This window comes from Leuciscus leuciscus (assembly GCF_965113295.1).
Source record: "Leuciscus leuciscus genome assembly, chromosome: 3".
In the NCBI taxonomy this organism is placed as follows: domain Eukaryota; kingdom Metazoa; phylum Chordata; class Actinopteri; order Cypriniformes; family Leuciscidae; genus Leuciscus; species Leuciscus leuciscus.
Window position 1 is genome coordinate 66017760 of NC_138727.1, and position 17979 is coordinate 66035738.

Consider the following 17979-nt stretch of genomic DNA (forward strand, 5'->3'; position numbering starts at 1 on the left):
TGTGTATTTTCAGTCATCTTTAGTCAGATGCATTTACATTGTGACTGTGCCTCAGGTGCAATCAACTCTATCTGTGTCTGTGAAAGTGTGAACCAAATGGTTCATACAGACGGATGGCCAATAGAAACTGATGGGTGTGAATGACAAAGAAACAACATTGCTCAGTGTAGATCACGCTCCTGTGGGAGGTCCTGACAGTTTTCCTTAGTATGTCCCTTTTGTCTTCATGTATAATGTTCTGTCACACAGACAGGACTTTGGGTTAAGACTCTTTGAAGGCCGACACGCTAACATCGCTGCTGAAGAACTGTGCTATGCTACTACCTTCAATAAATTCTCTGAACTCTGGTCAAGCTTACTTATTTTATGTAATAGAGAAATCTAGTACATCGGTGAGCCACCCTAACTACCGCTCAGCCAAATACAGCAAAATCTAACACTTTCATGAATGTGATCAAAGAAACACTTAAAGAGTGGTTTAAAGGGTTTGAGTTTATTGACGCAGCATAAAAACACACATCAGGTTTTGATTGGTTAAGCGTCGATGAGATCACTCAGACCACGATGGTCCAGTGAACTGTATATCTGCAAAACCAAACAGACGGACTGGGTTAAAGATCTCATCAGTGAAATCACACACACTTCTACAACCGTACAGTTTTAGACGCTTCATTCTCAACATTCAAAACTCAATAATATTAATGCAATAATTGAAAAAACAAAGTAACTTGAGTTGCTTTTTTGAAAAAGTAACAGAAATTTGGTTGGAAATTTAAAAGTAATGCATTACTTTACACATGATTTGAAAAAAGTAATCTGATTACGTAACTTACTTGTAATGCATTACCACCAACACTGGTAGCAGGATTATTATAGAAAATATTAATCAAATTAAATATTCAAACTTATTTTATTTTACCTAGTCGCCAAATATAAAAATAAAAAGCTAATTCAAAATATCACTACAACTATAACAGTATATCAATGATGGTATAATAACACTGGCCTGTAGTAACTGCAGCACTCTTTATACTGAACATTTATTGACATTACAGCTCAGCTGAAGACCTCAAAACTATAATTAGTAGCAGATAAATGTAAAATGACATCAGCACTGTGAATATTGGAGGAGACGCACGTGGAAGAGTATGATTTCATGCAGCAGTAACTTTCAAAACATTTATAAGACATTTTCAGGCACAAATGATCCGGATCTGATATAAACGGATCGTACCTCAGCTGATGTAGCTCCGCCCACTGAAGCCACAACATCTGCTGTAGCTCCGCCCACTGAAGCCACAACATCAGCTGTAGCTCCGCCCACTGAAGCCACCGCATCTGCTGTAGCTCCGCCCACTGAAGCCGCTACATCTGCGGTGGATTGAATTAAACTTTGAACATTTAAATGCAATAATAAACAATACACAAAGTAAACAACTTTTTCAAACAGATTGAAGTGCAAATGAACACAAATCTTTAAATATTTGGTGTTATTTGATAAACATCAGAGCGAAAACAAAAACCTGAAAGGCTGTTTGAAAACGTGACTTTTTTTCGACTCCATAAACGGAATGTTGTGCAGCCTGTTTTGTTAAACATTTAAATTTAACTGGACTATGGAAAATAAACATTCTAAAAATGCATTCTAAAAATCTAAACAATTTAAGAAAAAATTTACTTAGAATTATTCACAGTATTTTCAAGTGCCCATCATAAGAAATTTTGTCAATTTCATCTTGTCATAATTTTTCGACTTTTTCGACTTTAGTCATTTAAAAAAACTTAAATGACTAAAAAAGTAATAATTATGACAAGTTGAAATTGAAAAAAGTCAAAATTTCATAGTAATATTTATGAGAAGAAATGTTGGAATTATGACAAAAACTTAAATGACAAAAAAAATACATAATTAGGACATTTCATATGTCATATGCCTTAGTATGTCATAATTGTGATTTTTTTGTCAATTTCGACGTCATAATTTTTAGACTTGTCATAAATTATTACTTTTTAAGTCATTTAAGTTTTTCCAACATTTCATCTAATAATTTAGATTTTTTTGTCAATTTCAACATAATTATAACTTTTTATGTCATTCAAGTTTGTTGTCATAATTCCAACATTTCATCTCATAATTATGATTTAGTATGTCATAATTTTAGATTTTTTGTCAATTTCGACTGGTCATAATTTTTCGACCTGTGTCATAATTATTACATTTTAAGTGTGTTTTTTTTGTTTTTTTTTATAATTCCAACATTTCATCTCATAATTATGACTTAGTATGTCATCATTTTAGATTTTTTTGTCAATTTCGACTGGTCATAATTTTTCGACCTGTGTCATAATTATTACATTTTAAGTCATTTGTTTTTTTGTCATAATTCCAACATTTCATCTCATAATTATACTTAGTATGTCATAATTTTGACTTTTTGTCAATTTCGACTGGTCATAATTTTTCGACCTGTGTCATAATTATAACTTTTTAAGTCATTTTACTTTTTTGTCATATTTCCAACATTTCATCTCATAATTATGATTAAGTATGACTATGTTGCATAGCATCCCTCACCTGCAGAGACCAATGCCGCCGCTCCGGAGCTCAGGGCCTTTGCTTTACTCACGGCAGGAACAGTTACGCTGAGGCCGGTGAACTCTCCGGCGCCCTCTAGCAGGGCTTTATAGGTGCTGATCTCGCGCTCCAGCTGCACTTTGGTGCTCAGCAGCAGCTGATAGTCGCGGCTCTGTTGCATTGCACTCTCGCGCACTGACATTAGCTCCCCCTCCAGGCCGCCGGCCAGCTGACTCAGAGAGAAGATCTGAGCCTGATACTGAGCCTGAAGCTCCACCAGACGCTGCTCCACACTCCCCTTCTGCAGAAGCACAGGCACAACACACTACACTACACCAGTGTTCAGAAGGTCATCATTTAAACATAGCATTCATAATTGGGATGTTTTATGCCATAATTTGGAAGTCATATTTTAAACTTAGCATGTCATAATTTTTCACGTTTTATGCCATAATTTTTTGTAAGATGTAATTTGATCCTGTGATCAAAGCTGAATTTTCAGCATTATTACTCCAGTCTTCAGTGTCACATGATCCTTCAGAAATCATTCTAATATGATGATTTGATGCACAAGAAACATTTCTCCAAGAAAAATGTTTTTTTTTTTTTTTAAATTGGACATTTTGAACATTCAGAGAAAAAAAAACCTTTTTCATGACTTAAAAGAAATGTAAGAAAAACGTAAAAGGCAGTGTTAGTTTCACAAGCAAACGTTTTAGCTATCGTGTAACATTTTATTAAATATGGAAATCATAATTTCAAAATAGTATGTCAAACTTTTATGTATGTGAATTTTAACAAGTAATAATTTCGTCCGCAGGTCTAAATTCCGGCTTTTTATTTCATTTCGACTTTTTAAGTTATAATTTTGAAAGCAAGTCTGAATTAAGACTTATGTCAATTTCTATTTGTCATAATTTTAACAGTATGTTTGAATTTTGTCTTATGATGTCAATTTCAACTTGATTTCAGCAGTATGTCAATATTGGCTTTTGACAATTTCGACTTTTAAGTCATAATTTAGAATTTTTATGTTATCATTTAGACTTTTTGAAGCCATAATTTGAATTTAGCATGTCATAATTTTCAAGTTTTTTGCCATAATTTTGAAGCCATAATTTAAACTTAGTATGTCATAATTTTTATGTTTTATGCCATCATTTTGAAGTCATAATTTAAACTTAGTTTGTCATAATTTTGACGTTTTATGCCATAATTTTGAAGTCATAATTTAAACTTAGTATGACATAATTTTTATGTTTTATGTCATAATTTTGAAGTCATAATTTAAACTTAGCATTTCAAAATTGTGATGTTTTATGCCATCATTTTGAAGTCATATTTTAAACTTAGCATTTCATAATTGTGATGTTTTAGGCTATAATTTCGAAGTCATAATTGAAATTTAGTATGTCATAATTTTGATGTTTTATGCCATAATTTTGAAGTCATATTTTAAACTGATGTCATTATTTTGACGTTTTATGCCATAATTTTGAAGTCATTAGTTAAACTTAGTTTGTCATAATTTTGATGTTTTATGCCATAATTTTAAAGTCATAATTTAAACTTAGCATTTCATAATTGTGATGTTTTCTGCTATAATTTTGAAGTCATAATTTAAACTTAGTATGTCATAATTTGGATGTTTTATGTCATAATTTTGAAGTCATATTTTAAACTTAGCATTTCCTAATTTTGATGTTTTATGCCATAATTTTGAAATCATATTTTAAACTTAGCATTTCATAATTTTGATGTTTTATGCTATAATTTTGAAGTCATAATTTAAACTTAGTATGTCATTTTGATGTTTTATGCCATCATTTTGAAGTCATATTTTAAACTGATGTCATAATTTTGACGTTTTATGTCATAATTTTGAAGTCATCATTTAAACTTAATTTGCCATAATTTTGATGTTTTAGGCTATAATTTCGAAGTCATAATTGAAATTTAGTATGTCATAATTTTGATGTTTTATGCCATAATTTTGAAGTCATATTTTAAACTGATGTCATTATTTTGACGTTTCATGCCATAATTTTGAAGTCATTAGTTAAACTTAGTTTGTCATAATTTTGATGTTTTATGCCATAATTTTAAAGTCATAATTTAAACTTAGCATTTCATAATTGTGATGTTTTCTGCTATAATTTTGAAGTCATAATTTAAACTTAGTATGTCATAATTTGGATGTTTTATGTCATAATTTTGAAGTCATATTTTAAACTTAGCAACTTGTGTGTGTGTACCTCCATCAGTAAGGACTCCAGCTGTGTCTGCAGGCTCAGGGTGAGTTTGCGGTTGTCTGTGATCTCTGAGCTTCCACTGACGGTTGTCTCAGTAAACAGCGTCGCCTCCTCCTGCTTCTTCTCCACCTGCACCACAGCATCAGCGTCAGTAAAACACACCGAGCTTGTGTGTGTGTGTGTGTGTGTGTGTGTGTGTGTGTGTGTGTGTGTGTGTGTGTGTGTGTGTGTGTGTGTGTGTGTGTGTGTGTGTGTGTGTGTGTGTGTGTGTGTGTGTGTGTGTGTGTGTGTGTGTGTGTGTGTGTGTGTGTGTGTGTACGTACCTGTCTGGTGTACCAGCTCTCCAGCTCTCTGCGGTTCTTCTCGATGAGCATCTCGTACTCTGAGCGGATCTCGGCCAGCACTCGGGACAGATCCGTGCTCTCGACCTGCTTCACATCCACCGTCACCGTGCCGACTACCTGACCTCGCAGCGACACTATCTCCTGAACCACAGGGCAAAGGTCATCAGACAGTTTACTTCACTTGTCTGAACCATCACTGATGTTTCACTTAATGAACCATCACTGAGCTTACTTAAGCTGGACTGTGACACTATTTTCTTCTGGAAACAAACTTTGTTGCATTATTTTCCTGTTATCTCTGTAAACCTGCTTTGAAACAATCTGTGTATTAAAAAGCGCTATATAAATAAAGGAGACTTGACAACGGTTTTTTAAAGATGCCTGGAATTGTGGTTTGTGGCTTTTAGTTCTTGTTTATCAGTTCGTCTACATGCTAGTGCACTACTAACCCTAAAAAGTAAGCAACATTTTTAAATTCAAATTTTTTAAAACTTAATGTTTTTAACTGAATGAAGAAATGTTTGCCCTAACTACAACCTGCCAATGATTTAAATAAATAAAAAATATTTGAAATGTATAATATAATATCATTTATACTATATATACTATACAATATGTCTATTATACATATATACATGTATAAAATAACCTTATATATAAAAAAATTCTTATAATTTATTTTAATTATATATATATATATATATATATATAATGTAATAAATTATTATACTATTCTATAATACAGTATATAACAATACAGTATTATAACCTATTATAATAAATAATATAATATATATTATGATGAATAATCATGATAATGTTGTTACAATAACATGGCTGTACCATAAACTGCAGGTTATTTTTCACACTTCAGCATGGGAACGGAAACATCAGATGAGCTCTTTGCCTTTATTTAACGGGATATTTTAGGAGCCAGTCTACAGGAGTGAGGCGAAACACGGAGGCACTGACACAAGTGTGTTTATCTGCATGTGCTTTTAGCACCGAATTCATTAAACAATTCTGCACATCAGTGCAAAGACACCCAAAGAGCCTGCGTTTGTGGGAGAAACTGTGTTTTCTCACCTCCTGCTGCAGTTTCTTGAGAGCGGTGCGCTCCTCTCTCAGGCTCGTGACCTCCTGCAGCAACACACTGTTGGTGGAGTCGTACTCTTTCTTCAGGGTCTTCAGACCTGCGATGTCTCTCTCCACAGACTGACGCATGGACAGCTCCGTCTCAAACCTGCACCACACGGGGCAAATTATCATAAACATAAGCTTATAATATACGATAAACAGAATGTTATCCTGCAGTGGTGTGGACACTGATATAGTTATCGTTATAGTTATCGTGCATTGGTGTGATATAGTTATCGTTATAGTTATCGTGCACTGGTGTGAACACTGATATAGTTATCGTTATAGTTATTATCGTTATAGTTATCGTTATAGTTATCGTGTATTGGTGTGGACACTAATATAGTTATCGTTATAGTTATCGTTATAGTTATCATGCATTGGTGTGGACACTAATATAATTATCGTTATAGTTATCGTTATTGTTATCGTGTATTGATGTGAACACTAATATAGTTATCGTTATAGTTATCGTTATAGTTATCATGCATTGGTGTGGACACTAATATAGTTATTGTTATAGTTATCGTTATAGTTATCATGCATTGGTGTGGACACTAATATAGTTATCGTTATAGTTATCGTTATAGTTATCGTGTATTGGTGTGGACACTGATATAGTTATCGTTATAGTTATCGTTATAGTTATCATGCATTGGTGTGGACACTAATATAGTTATCGTTATAGTTATCGTTATAGTTATCGTGTATTGGTGTGGACACTAATATAGTTATCGTTATAGTTATCGTTATCGTGCATTGGTGTGGACACTAATATAGTTATCGTTATAGTTATCGTGCATTGGTGTGAACACTAATATAGTTATCGTTATAGTTATCGTTATCGTGCATTGGTGTGGACACTAATATAGTTATCGTTATAGTTATCGTGCACTGGTGTGAACACTAATATAGTTATCGTTATAGTTATCATGCATTGGTGTGGACACTAATATAGTTATCGTTATAGTTATCGTTATAGTTATCGTGTATTGGTGTGGACACTAATATAGTTATCGTTATAGTTATCATTATAGTTATCATGCATTGGTGTGGACACTAATATAGTTATCGTTATAGTTATCGTTATAGTTATCATGCATTGGTGTGGACACTAATATAGTTATCGTTATAGTTATCGTGTATTGGTGTGGACACTGATATAGTTATCGTTATAGTTATCATTATAGTTATCATGCATTGGTGTGGACACTAATATAGTTATCGTTATAGTTATCGTGTATTGGTGTGGACACTAATATAGTTATCGTTATAGTTATCGTTATCGTGCATTGGTGTGGACACTAATATAGTTATCGTTATAGTTATCGTGCATTGGTGTGAACACTAATATAGTTATCGTTATAGTTATCGTTATCGTGCATTGGTGTGGACACTAATATAGTTATCGTTATAGTTATCGTGCACTGGTGTGAACACTAATATAGTTATCGTTATAGTTATCATGCATTGGTGTGGACACTAATATAGTTATCGTTATAGTTATCGTTATCGTGCATTGGTGTGGACACTAATATAGTTATCGTTATAGTTATCGTGCACTGGTGTGAACACTAATATAGTTATCGTTATAGTTATTGTTATAGTTATCGTGCACTGGTGTGAACACTGATATAGTTATCGTTATAGTTATCGTTATAGTTATCGTGCACTGGTGTGAACACTGATATAGTTATCGTTATAGTTATCGTTATAGTTATCGTGCACTGGTGTGAACACTGATATAGTTATCGTTATAGTTATCGTTATAGTTATCGTGCACTGGTGTGAACACTGATATAGTTATCGTTATAGTTATTGTGCATTGGTGTGGACACTAATATAGTTATCATTCTAGTTATCGTTATCGTTATCGTAATGGCACAGTGATGAGTATTGTATTTACAATTTAGCATAAACCTAAGTGCCACAATGATGCAACGTATCCAAAGAGCTTTTGAAAAGAGCAAAGAGAAATATTGTTATTGTCCGCTGATGTGGACACTAATATAGTAATCGTTATTGGTGTGAATGGATCTTCACCTGTGCTTTACAGTGACTGAAAACATCTTTGAATGCGGCTCATCCAGTCAGAAACTAAACTGAGCAGCTGATGCTGCATTACCAGCTCAAACTCACTTCATTCTGAAATCATCGGCGGCCAGTTTGGCATTGTCCACGGCTAAAGCGATGCGCGTGTGCTCCTGAATGAGAAGCAGAAGCTGGAGGAGAAAACAGAAGCAAACCAGCAGAAATTATCACATACTTAGCACCTTGTTTTAATACTATTTTAACACTCATCACTGAATTCCACAGCAAAGCACTGGCACCTAAATAATATAACTAATGTTCAAGAACTCATTTCTTACATAACATACATCCACAAACTCAAACTCAAACATTTAACACCTCAAAACACTCGTTGAACACTTGATGTTGGTATTGTCCATCCACATATAGGTTGTCAACATACAATACAATACATAGTAAACTACTCCTGCAATCAGCACACCAAGTCAATTCAAAATAGCACTAGGCTGGCACTCTAGTGATGATGTCATTGACCTGGTTCATCATCACAATTAGTTAACATTAATAAATGTATTAACTAACATGAACTAACAATGAGCAATACATTTGTTACAGTATTTATTAATCTTTTCTTAATGTTAGTTAATAAAAATCCAGCTGATCATTGTTTGTTCATGTTAGTTCACAGTGCATTAACTAATGTTAACAAATACAAACTTTGATTTGAATAACGTATTAGTAAATGTTGAAATTAACATTAACTAAGATTAATAAATGCTGAACAAGTATTGTTCATTCTTAGTTCATGTTAACTAAGGTAGTTAACTAATGAACCTTATTGTAAAGTGTTACCGCTATTGTTATACTGTATATTTCTTTGTATTGTCATTACTTGTTTTGTGAAGCTATAATTTATTGGTAATATTGCATGTAAGCCTAAAAACAACAGAGATTGACAGAAACGCACCTTCTCCCGCAGTGGCTTGATCTGGATCTCGTAAGGCTCCAGGTTGGAGCTGCTCTGGACTCGGTTGACGGTGAACGCGCGGAGCTTCTCGTTGAGCTCCAGGTTCGTGGTCTCCAGGCGCTTGACCTTCTCCAGGTACGTCGCGAGACGATCATTCAGAACCTGCAGCTGCTGTTTGTCATTGACGATGTTGGACACGGCTTCTGAGAAAGAGCCCGAGACGGCCCTGAAACTGGCCCCGGCGTGACCTCCACCTGCGGCCGAGAGAGAGCCTCCAACCATCCTCAAACCCCCTGAGAGAGAACCTCCACCCGCCCCAAATCCTGACCCAAAACCTGCCCCAAATCCTGACCCAGACCCAAACCCTGACATAGACCCAAACCCTGAACCGGCACCAGACCCGAAGCCCGACCCAGAGCCGGATCCAAACCCTAACCCAGCCGACTGACTTCCGAAGCTGGAGAAACTAACCGGAGCCATTGAGCGGCTAGTAGAGAGAGACCTGCCGGAGAAGTGCTGCTGAGCTCTGCTGAACGACATGTCGGCGATGAAGAGACGAGTGACGGTGATGATACAGAGGTGTGTGATGATACACCTATGATGGCAGAGGTGTGTGTAGTGCAGGATGGTGGTGAAGCCCGTGGTTTATAGCTGGTCTTCATGTGCGCCACTCCCTCAGTGACGACGGGCCCCCGGGGACAGAACCGTTTCTAAAAATTATGACATGCAAATGTTAAAAGAGCTCTTTGATGACATGAGAAAAGTGAAGAAACATCTCTGAGGAAGAGCTGAATTCATGTGTAGTTAGTAGGGGTGTAACAATATATCACAATACAAAAATGAAACAATATGTATTGTGCATTGTGACAATATTTATTGTGTATAGTTCACTCAAAATGAAAGTGTGAGAAAAAAATTCAAGTTTTCAGAGTTTTAGTGTCAGTACTACATTAAAATACTATATAATGTTAAATACAATGTATAATAATGCAATGGGGGAATATTTGTGGTTCCTGATAATGCCAAGTGTCTTATGTTACTGATTCAGTGTACAGTCCACTGCAGGCCAGTTGATAGAACCCAAGTACAGCTTATTTCCCAAACATGATATAACATAAAACAAAGACTTGGCTTGGATTTTTTTCATGGCTTGAAAAACATGGACTTACTAAACAGTGGTTACAGGTAACAATACTTGACAAATACACATGGCAAACATGAGGGCTTAAATACACACAAGACTAATGACTGAACAAGACACACCTGTGCACAATGAAACAAAGAACCAAACAGAACATGACACATAAGACAAGGGAATCACATGACAAGACAGTGACATGACTGTGACAAGAAACATGAAACAATAACCAAAACTAGACATTACAGATCCCCCACTCTATGGGGGGCTCCTGACGCCCAACAAAAATCAAAACTAGACATAGCAAGAAAGTTCAGGGGGCCATGGCGAATTGGCTTTCGCGGCCCCGCCCAAGGAGCTTGGCTTGGGCAGTACGGCCAGGGATATATGGCACCCACCCAAAATTTTCTGAGGCTGAGCTATGGGGTTGTGGACTAGAGCGGGCTCACAGGCTGGAGTTCCCTCTGGATGCTGGTCAGGGGCTGGAGTGGATGCATGTTTGGCCCACACACACACACACAAGATAGCCGTGGCCACAATTGTCCGTAACTGACTCAGGTGTGGCGGCCATCTCGGCTGGGGGCTCTGGAACGGCGGCCAGCTTGGGACGAGACTCTGAAACAGTGGCTCTGGAACGGCAGCCATCTTGGCAGAGGGCTCTGGAACGATGGCCATATTGGGACTAGACTCTGGAACGACGGCCATCTTGGAAACGAGACTCTAATACGGTGGCCAACTTGGGACGAGACTCTGAAACGTTGGCCATCTTGGGACGAGACTCTGAAACGTTGGCCATCTTGGGACTAGACTCTGAAACGTTGGCCATCTTGGGACGAGACTCTGAAACGGTGGCCATCTTGGGACGAGACTCTGGAACGGCGGCCATCTTGGGACTAGACTCTGAAACGGTGGCCATGACGTGAAGTGGCTGAGGTTTAGAGAATACTTTGGGATTGTGGGGCTCCTCAGTAAATGACAAGCCGATCAACAAAAGGGCAGTCAGTATATTCCTCAAGAGTCACTGGGAGGTTGCTATCTGGCATTAGATTTCTGAAAATGCCCTTTAGAGCAGTGACATTAAAATCTACCTGAGAGCAAAGTCCACAATACTCCTCCACATAACTCTCAATGGCCTGGTCACCTTGACGGAGACACAGGAGACAAACTGCTGGGTTCAAGTATTCTGTAACACAGTCCACTGCAGGCCAGTTGATTGAACCCAAGTGCAGCTTTATTTCCCAAACATGATCAAACATAAAACAAAGACTTGAAAAACATGGACTTACCAAACAGTGGTTACAGGTAACAATACTTGACAAAGACGATAGATAGATAGATAGATAGATAGATAGATAGATAGATAGATAGATAGATAGATAGATAGATAGATAGATAGATAGATAGATAGATAGATAGATAGATAGATAGATAGATAGATAGATGGATGAGGTATAGTGACCTTGTCATTTTTATAAAACACGTTCAGGAGCTGAAATATCTCGATGTCTGAGAGTCCCACGTCACTCTCACAAACCCTCGAGCACTAATGCTGGAGGTTCTTCTGTTTTTCATGATCTGCTCATTAAACAGGCAAATGAATCATCGCTGTGAGGATTAAACAAAACTGTAACCGCTCAGAGTGTGTGAACCGCGTCTGTCAGGATTCTCATCAGCATCGGGTACAGCAAGTGGACAAAAGGGTGGTAAAACACCTTTTTCAAAGATCAAATTACATAAAACATAAAAAAAACCTTGTGTTATAAAAACTCACCAATAACATTAGGCCTATTGCATTCCTTATGCACAGCATTGTGGGCATCTAGTCAAGAAACAAAGATAGTTCAGACACAAACTGAACATTTACATTGAACATTATATATGTGAAATTCAGGAATCATTCCTTTGCTGTCAGTCACTCACAGAAACAGTGGAGTTGAATTGTTAAAAATGATTTTATTGATCTACATGTTCATCACCACATAAAATCGTTATCATCATCATCATCATCATAGAGCAGGAAAACACACAGTCAAACATGTCAAAACTCAGAAAACAGCCTTTCACACACAAACACACACTCCCTCTCTCTCTCTCTCTCTCTCTCTCTCTCTCTCACACACACACACACACCAACGCTGTATGAATATGATGGAGGTTTAATGGCTTTTTAATACTGATCCAGGATCAAGTTCTCAGGAGTCAGGACTGTGACCCACTGATCCACATGCAGCTCAGAGACTCTGTTCAACAGAGTCAGACATCAGATCACATGATGCCTCAGTCTTTGGACAGGAGAGTCATTTACTCCACACAGATTCAGCACACGAGGAGAGACTGATGCAGTAATATAAAAGAGAACAAGTGTTCGCAGCAGGAGATCTCTAAAATCGTCCAGCCAGTCGGAGAATAGATAAAACCCTCAGCAGCGATTCTCACTAAAACTACAGTTCCACTAGACTGAGATTCTAAAGTCTGTATCTATAAGAGCAAAGAATATAGAGCATAAAAATCTGAGAGAAAAAGTGCTCAGTTGGTGTAACCGTCAAGAGATATCTGGACCGAACCGAACGTTCACATGCAAACAGGAGCGTGAAAACCTTTAGTAGCGTGAAAACCTCAGGGCTCGTCTTCAGGGTTCATCTGACTTCATGCAGAGTCAGAAAACATGAGAAGGGCTTTCGGTGATCATAAAATTAATCACAGAGACTGTCTGTGTCGTGTTTAGTGCTGGTAAGGTGTTTATTTAGAGGAATGGCACTTATAGTGGGTCTATCGGAAGGGTTTAAGGTTCGTTCACACCAACAACAATAACTAAGTTTTAAATAATCGCTGTAACTATGAGAATAGCGATGTCCACACCTTGGCACAGAGGAAATATATCACTTTCTGAGTGAATGTTTACAGCTGATGAACGTTAAAAACATTGACAGCCAATCAGAATCCATCCTGCTTTAAAGAGCGCAAGCATTTTAAAGAGACAGACCACAAAACTGCAACGTGCTTATAATAAACAGAACGATATCATCTATTGGTGTGGCCGCTAATATAGTTATCATAAGAATTATCAGTATAGTTATTGTCCATTTAAGTGTATGCTTATAATGTTATATTTATTGTTCTTGGTGCGAACAGGTCTTTATTATGGTGGGTGTGGCCTATTTGGGTGTGGCTACTTTTTTGGGCGTGCCGTGTTTCTTAGTGTGCCAGAGATGTGCGGGGATAGTGAAAGCGTCGACGCTCATACTCAATGTACGAGACGGAAGAGTATTAAACTGTTTCCTGTCGGAGCTGTATTTATAAATGGCTTCCACGGCCGTCGAGGAAATGACACGCGGGCCGACGCCACAGAGTCGTTGCAGCTCGTCCGATTGGCCGTCGAGGGTGTAGATGGCGCGGAACTGACAGTTGGAATCACGCAGGAGAATCAGGAAGTGGCTGGCGGAGCTCTTCTCCATCTCCTAGAGACAAAGAGGAACTGTCAGAATGTGAAAGTCATGACTGTAGAGTAAGATGAACAGTGACGCACCTCTACAATCTTGTTTTTCTGGGATTCGTTGACCTTGCCAGCGAGGCAGCAGCGTGAGAGCGCGTTGTGAATGATGAACTTGTTGGATTTAAAACTGGGTTCCTTAAATAATTTAGGACCTAAAACAGAAGATAAAACTCACTGTGAGTGAAAACCACACAGATCAAATAAGGTACTGACTACAGCCATCAAATAAGGTACTGATTACATCTTCTCAAATCAGGTCAAGCCGCTTTGTCTTCAAACATAAACCTGTTATACACAGTTAAACCACTATGGTTTAATATGATTATATATTGGCTTGACAAAGTCAACATACTTTAAAGAGTACTTAAACATTACTAGACAGCATCAGACTAGACCAGACTTTTATGCCCATTATTAATCTAAAATCTTACACAGAGTTCAAACTAGTCTTGAATGGTTCGTGTCTTCACACACCTCCTTTAGTTGTAATTATTTTCAAATGTGGAAACTGATCATAAAAACAACAATCGGCTCTTTACCTGTGTATTCTGGGAGTGAGGCTGGAGAGGAGGCATTGAATGCTTGTTCCCAGTCTCCATTCTGATTGGCCGGTTTCCCTGATGACATCACCTTTGAGGGTGACTCTGAACGACTGAGTTGGTGGATGAGAGAGAAAGTGTTTAAGTAAAGACAGGGATGTATGGAAGGCAGATGACAAAAACATGGCTGAGCAGCAGGGTTCAGTACCTTGCTGGTTTTTCAGTTGGTAGAGATCGTCCATCTTTCTGGTTAGCTACAACTGCATGAGAAAACACATCTGGTTTTTAGGGCATGATAGTGAAATCTTTAAAGCAGAAGTGTGTGTCCTTTCTGCACCACTAGCACAACCAAACAGAACTGTTTTCAAACCCCAAATCCATTCATTGGTTGAGCATGTTGCAGTTTCGTTCATACAGGCAGATCGTAATTCTGTTTGGTGAGACAAGATACGTGTGATGTGTGTGGTTACCTGTTTTGTTCTTCCCAGGCGAGCGTGTGTGAGTGATCTCATGGTTGTTGTGCGGTTTGTGTGTGTGCTGTTTTTTGCCACTGTGCTTAGCTGGTTTCTGTCTGAGAACCTTTCCTAGATCAGCCATTATCTTCAGCTGGTGGCGCCTTTCATACTCCGCCTGTGTGAACGCTCCCCGACGCAGGGGTGTTCCAGGGGGTGTGGCCTTTGAAGGAGGGGGTGGGGTGTATGAGGTGGGCAGTGACTGTGAAAGCGGTGGAGTTTGAGAAGGTTGCAGGTTATCCACAGAAACCTGTTGACTGTAGGAGGAAGCAGAGGTAAGTAAGTCCTGAATGCAGGTCCCGAATGAGAGGGTTTGGATATTTGGGTGTTCTTACCTGTTCTCAGGGTCTTGCCCGTATCTTGTCCGTTTCTTGATCTCTTGTGCTCGTCTTTGCTGCCGCTCCAATAGCAGAGTCCTTTTCAGGGCCATCTCCTCCTCCGAAAGACCCTCCTCCTGAACGCCCACAAATACACACGTTAAAAACACCTCAGACACGTATCATCAACCAAACCACATGCAGACCTTCACACACACCTTGAAGAACACATCGAGTCCCAGCCTGCTCTCATTCTCTGTCTGGTCACTCATGGAATCCGATGAGAATATTTCTGCACCCTGTTCCAGATCTGTGTCGTCTCCCACCGTCCCTGTACCCTCTGTCTCATCTTTCACCAGAGCGCTGCTGAGGAGCATGTCGCTTTCAAACGAGCACTCTGACGGGGCTCCCGAACTGCTCCCACCGCCTAAGAGTTCAGCTGGGAGCGCAGAGGGAGGTCCGGCCTCAAGCTCCAGGGTGAAGATCGGGGTGTGATGCTCGCTGGAGCCTGACTCCGATGTGCTCTCTTGAGGCCGAGTAAATTGCAGCGGAGAGTCATGAGGTGTGCGTGGACCTCCGAATCGCAGTGAGGAACAAGTCTGCACCTGACATTGGCTCGGAGAGACTCGCCGCAGATGGGGAAGCGTGTCCACGTTCTGTGGGGGAGTTAGGACACGTGTGAGAGGCTGGAAGCCGAGTTCTGTGGGGCGGGAGGGACGTTGACGTTTGGGGCTCTTAGGAGTAGCTCCATGGGATCTGCGTGGAGCAGATGATGCTGAGCTTTTAGGGGATCTTGGTGTGTCAGAAGGTTGTGCAGAGCGTGAAGGAGATCTAGAGGGTGAAATGATACGGGTGGAGTCTCTAGAAAGATGGGGGGATTTAGGACCAGCTGGGATGACCCAGGCCTTACTTGAGGCAGGTGTCTTATTTGAAGAGGTGTTTTTCGGAGAACTTAGAGTTTTCTTTCCCATGAGCCTTTGCTGCTGTTCTGTAAGGAGCTGCATGTCCCTTTGTAGGGTCTGTAAGGTGGAGCTTAGCTTAGCTACTGCCTCATTATATTCCTCCAATGGAGGCTCTTTCTCCACCTCTTTCTTTGTATCAACAGAGAAGGTCACCTGTTTCTCCAGTTTAGGCGGGGATACTACATCGCTGGTGTTCTTCTTCTGTTCCCTATCCTTTTCTTCCTTATCCTCCTCCAGTTTCCTCTTCTCCTCCTCCTTCTCTTTGTCCTCCTCTTGTTGAAGCTGTTGCTCCATTTGTGTCAGTCGTTCATCCAGGGTAAGGGACTGTCCGTCGTCTCCAACTTCTTCCCCTTGTTTCTTCTGGAGGTGAAGGAAAGCAGTTTTGCCCAGCCTCTGCCTGTGCTTGGTAAAGATGGCCTCAATCCGCCTCTTTTGGGCTTCAATTGCTCTGCGTTTCTCCTCTAGACGTGCACCCAGTTCCTGTGCTTCCACTGCCCCAACAGGGCTCATCTCTGCAGGGCTGCACAACGACACTACATCCTGGGACCTGGAGTTATTTGGGGATTCTGGCATCATCTTCCTGCGTTCAGCAAAGCTTGTCATGCGACCAGTCTTGGGTCCGTTGGCTGGACTGGAGGTTTTGGGGGAGTTTTCAGGTGTGTCACACTCTAAACCTCCATTGTGTTCTTGTGAACCTACAGGTTGCCGTTTTCGGTTCCCGCTGCTATTAATCCATCCTCCCATTGGTCGATGCATCATCCCAGTCCGGCATGGGGCAGAGCTGCTCAGTCTGTCTCCAGCCTCCTCAGGCGAGTGGAGGTAAAAGCCAGACGGCGCCCCCTCTGGCCGCATACGAGGCTCGTTGTGTACCGGCCGGCCGGTATGAATGATTTGTAAACCTTCTTCTATGGTAGGCAACTCTCCTAGAGGAGCCTGACCAATGAGCTTACTCAGATCCTCTGGGGGCGTGTAAGAGCCAGGGTCGGTTACCCTAGTGAGGCTGTCCGTGCTGACGGAACGGTAGAGAGGGTTGCCCATTACAACATCAACATCACTGTCCAGTGGGAACGGGATGCTGAAGGATACAGCCGAGAGGGGACGGCTGAGACAGAGAAAGTGAAAATTACTGAAGCATTCAAGGTGCTCATCCCCAATTTTTCAGTTATATAAGTGACTAATAGTCACAGAATTTGTATAATGAAAATAAGATTAGTTGTATTTTCTGGAACTGAAGGACAGACATACCTAATTTGCTTTTTGCTCCAGCCCCGTCCTTCTACACAACAACAAATGTAAAAACAATAATTCAGTTACACACACAAAGAGCATAATTTCAAATATCAAACCACAAATCCAACAAGTCAAGTCAAGTCACCTTCAATTATATAGTGCTTTTAACAAAACAGATTGTTTCAAAACAGCTTTACGGTGATAATAGGAAATTAACGGAATAGAGATTGTTTGGCTTTACAGAAGCTCTAGAATAAAGTTATTGTCCAGCTAAAGTAAGTTTTTGATTGATTCACTTCCGTTGCAAAGATCATTAGTTATTAACTTAAGGGCCGCTAACACGACACCATTTTAATTGAAAGTAGAAAACTTTTAATGCATTCTGGCCATTCATCTGCAAAAGAAAATAGCCTGTAGTCTAAACCCAAACTGAGAATACAAAGTCCACATGCAAATATTCACTTAAAACAAGACATTGCCAC

General features: G+C 39.4%; 2 protein-coding genes across 3 annotated transcripts in view; both read right to left on the bottom strand.

Moving 5' to 3' along the window:
- Positions 1–474: 474 nt before the first annotated feature.
- On the bottom strand, positions 475–9933 carry LOC309495445 (keratin, type I cytoskeletal 19). Its single transcript, XM_082165242.1, has 8 exons — positions 9307–9933; positions 8448–8530; positions 6258–6414; positions 5151–5312; positions 4831–4956; positions 2576–2876; positions 1235–1371; positions 475–585 (listed from the first exon to the last, which is right to left on the bottom strand). Exons 1-8 carry the CDS (start codon positions 9844–9846, stop codon positions 535–537), a joined length of 1557 nt encoding a protein of 518 aa, XP_082021368.1. The 5' UTR covers positions 9847–9933; the 3' UTR covers positions 475–534.
- A 2444-nt stretch (positions 9934–12377) lies between these two features.
- The window catches only part of LOC309495371 (calmodulin-regulated spectrin-associated protein 3), a 26667-nt gene continuing 21065 nt past the window's right edge, over positions 12378–17979 (bottom strand). For both annotated transcript variants that reach the window (XM_082165060.1, XM_082165059.1), the window contains 8 exons: positions 17513–17543; positions 15524–17369; positions 15324–15442; positions 14947–15245; positions 14685–14736; positions 14477–14589; positions 13971–14089; positions 12378–13902 (listed from right to left, as the gene is read on the bottom strand). In XM_082165060.1, the coding sequence (XP_082021186.1) occupies positions 13600–13902; positions 13971–14089; positions 14477–14589; positions 14685–14736; positions 14947–15245; positions 15324–15442; positions 15524–17369; positions 17513–17543 (2882 nt within the window). In that variant the 3' untranslated portion in view covers positions 12378–13599. The remainder of the gene's footprint in view (positions 13903–13970; positions 14090–14476; positions 14590–14684; positions 14737–14946; positions 15246–15323; positions 15443–15523; positions 17370–17512; positions 17544–17979) is intronic.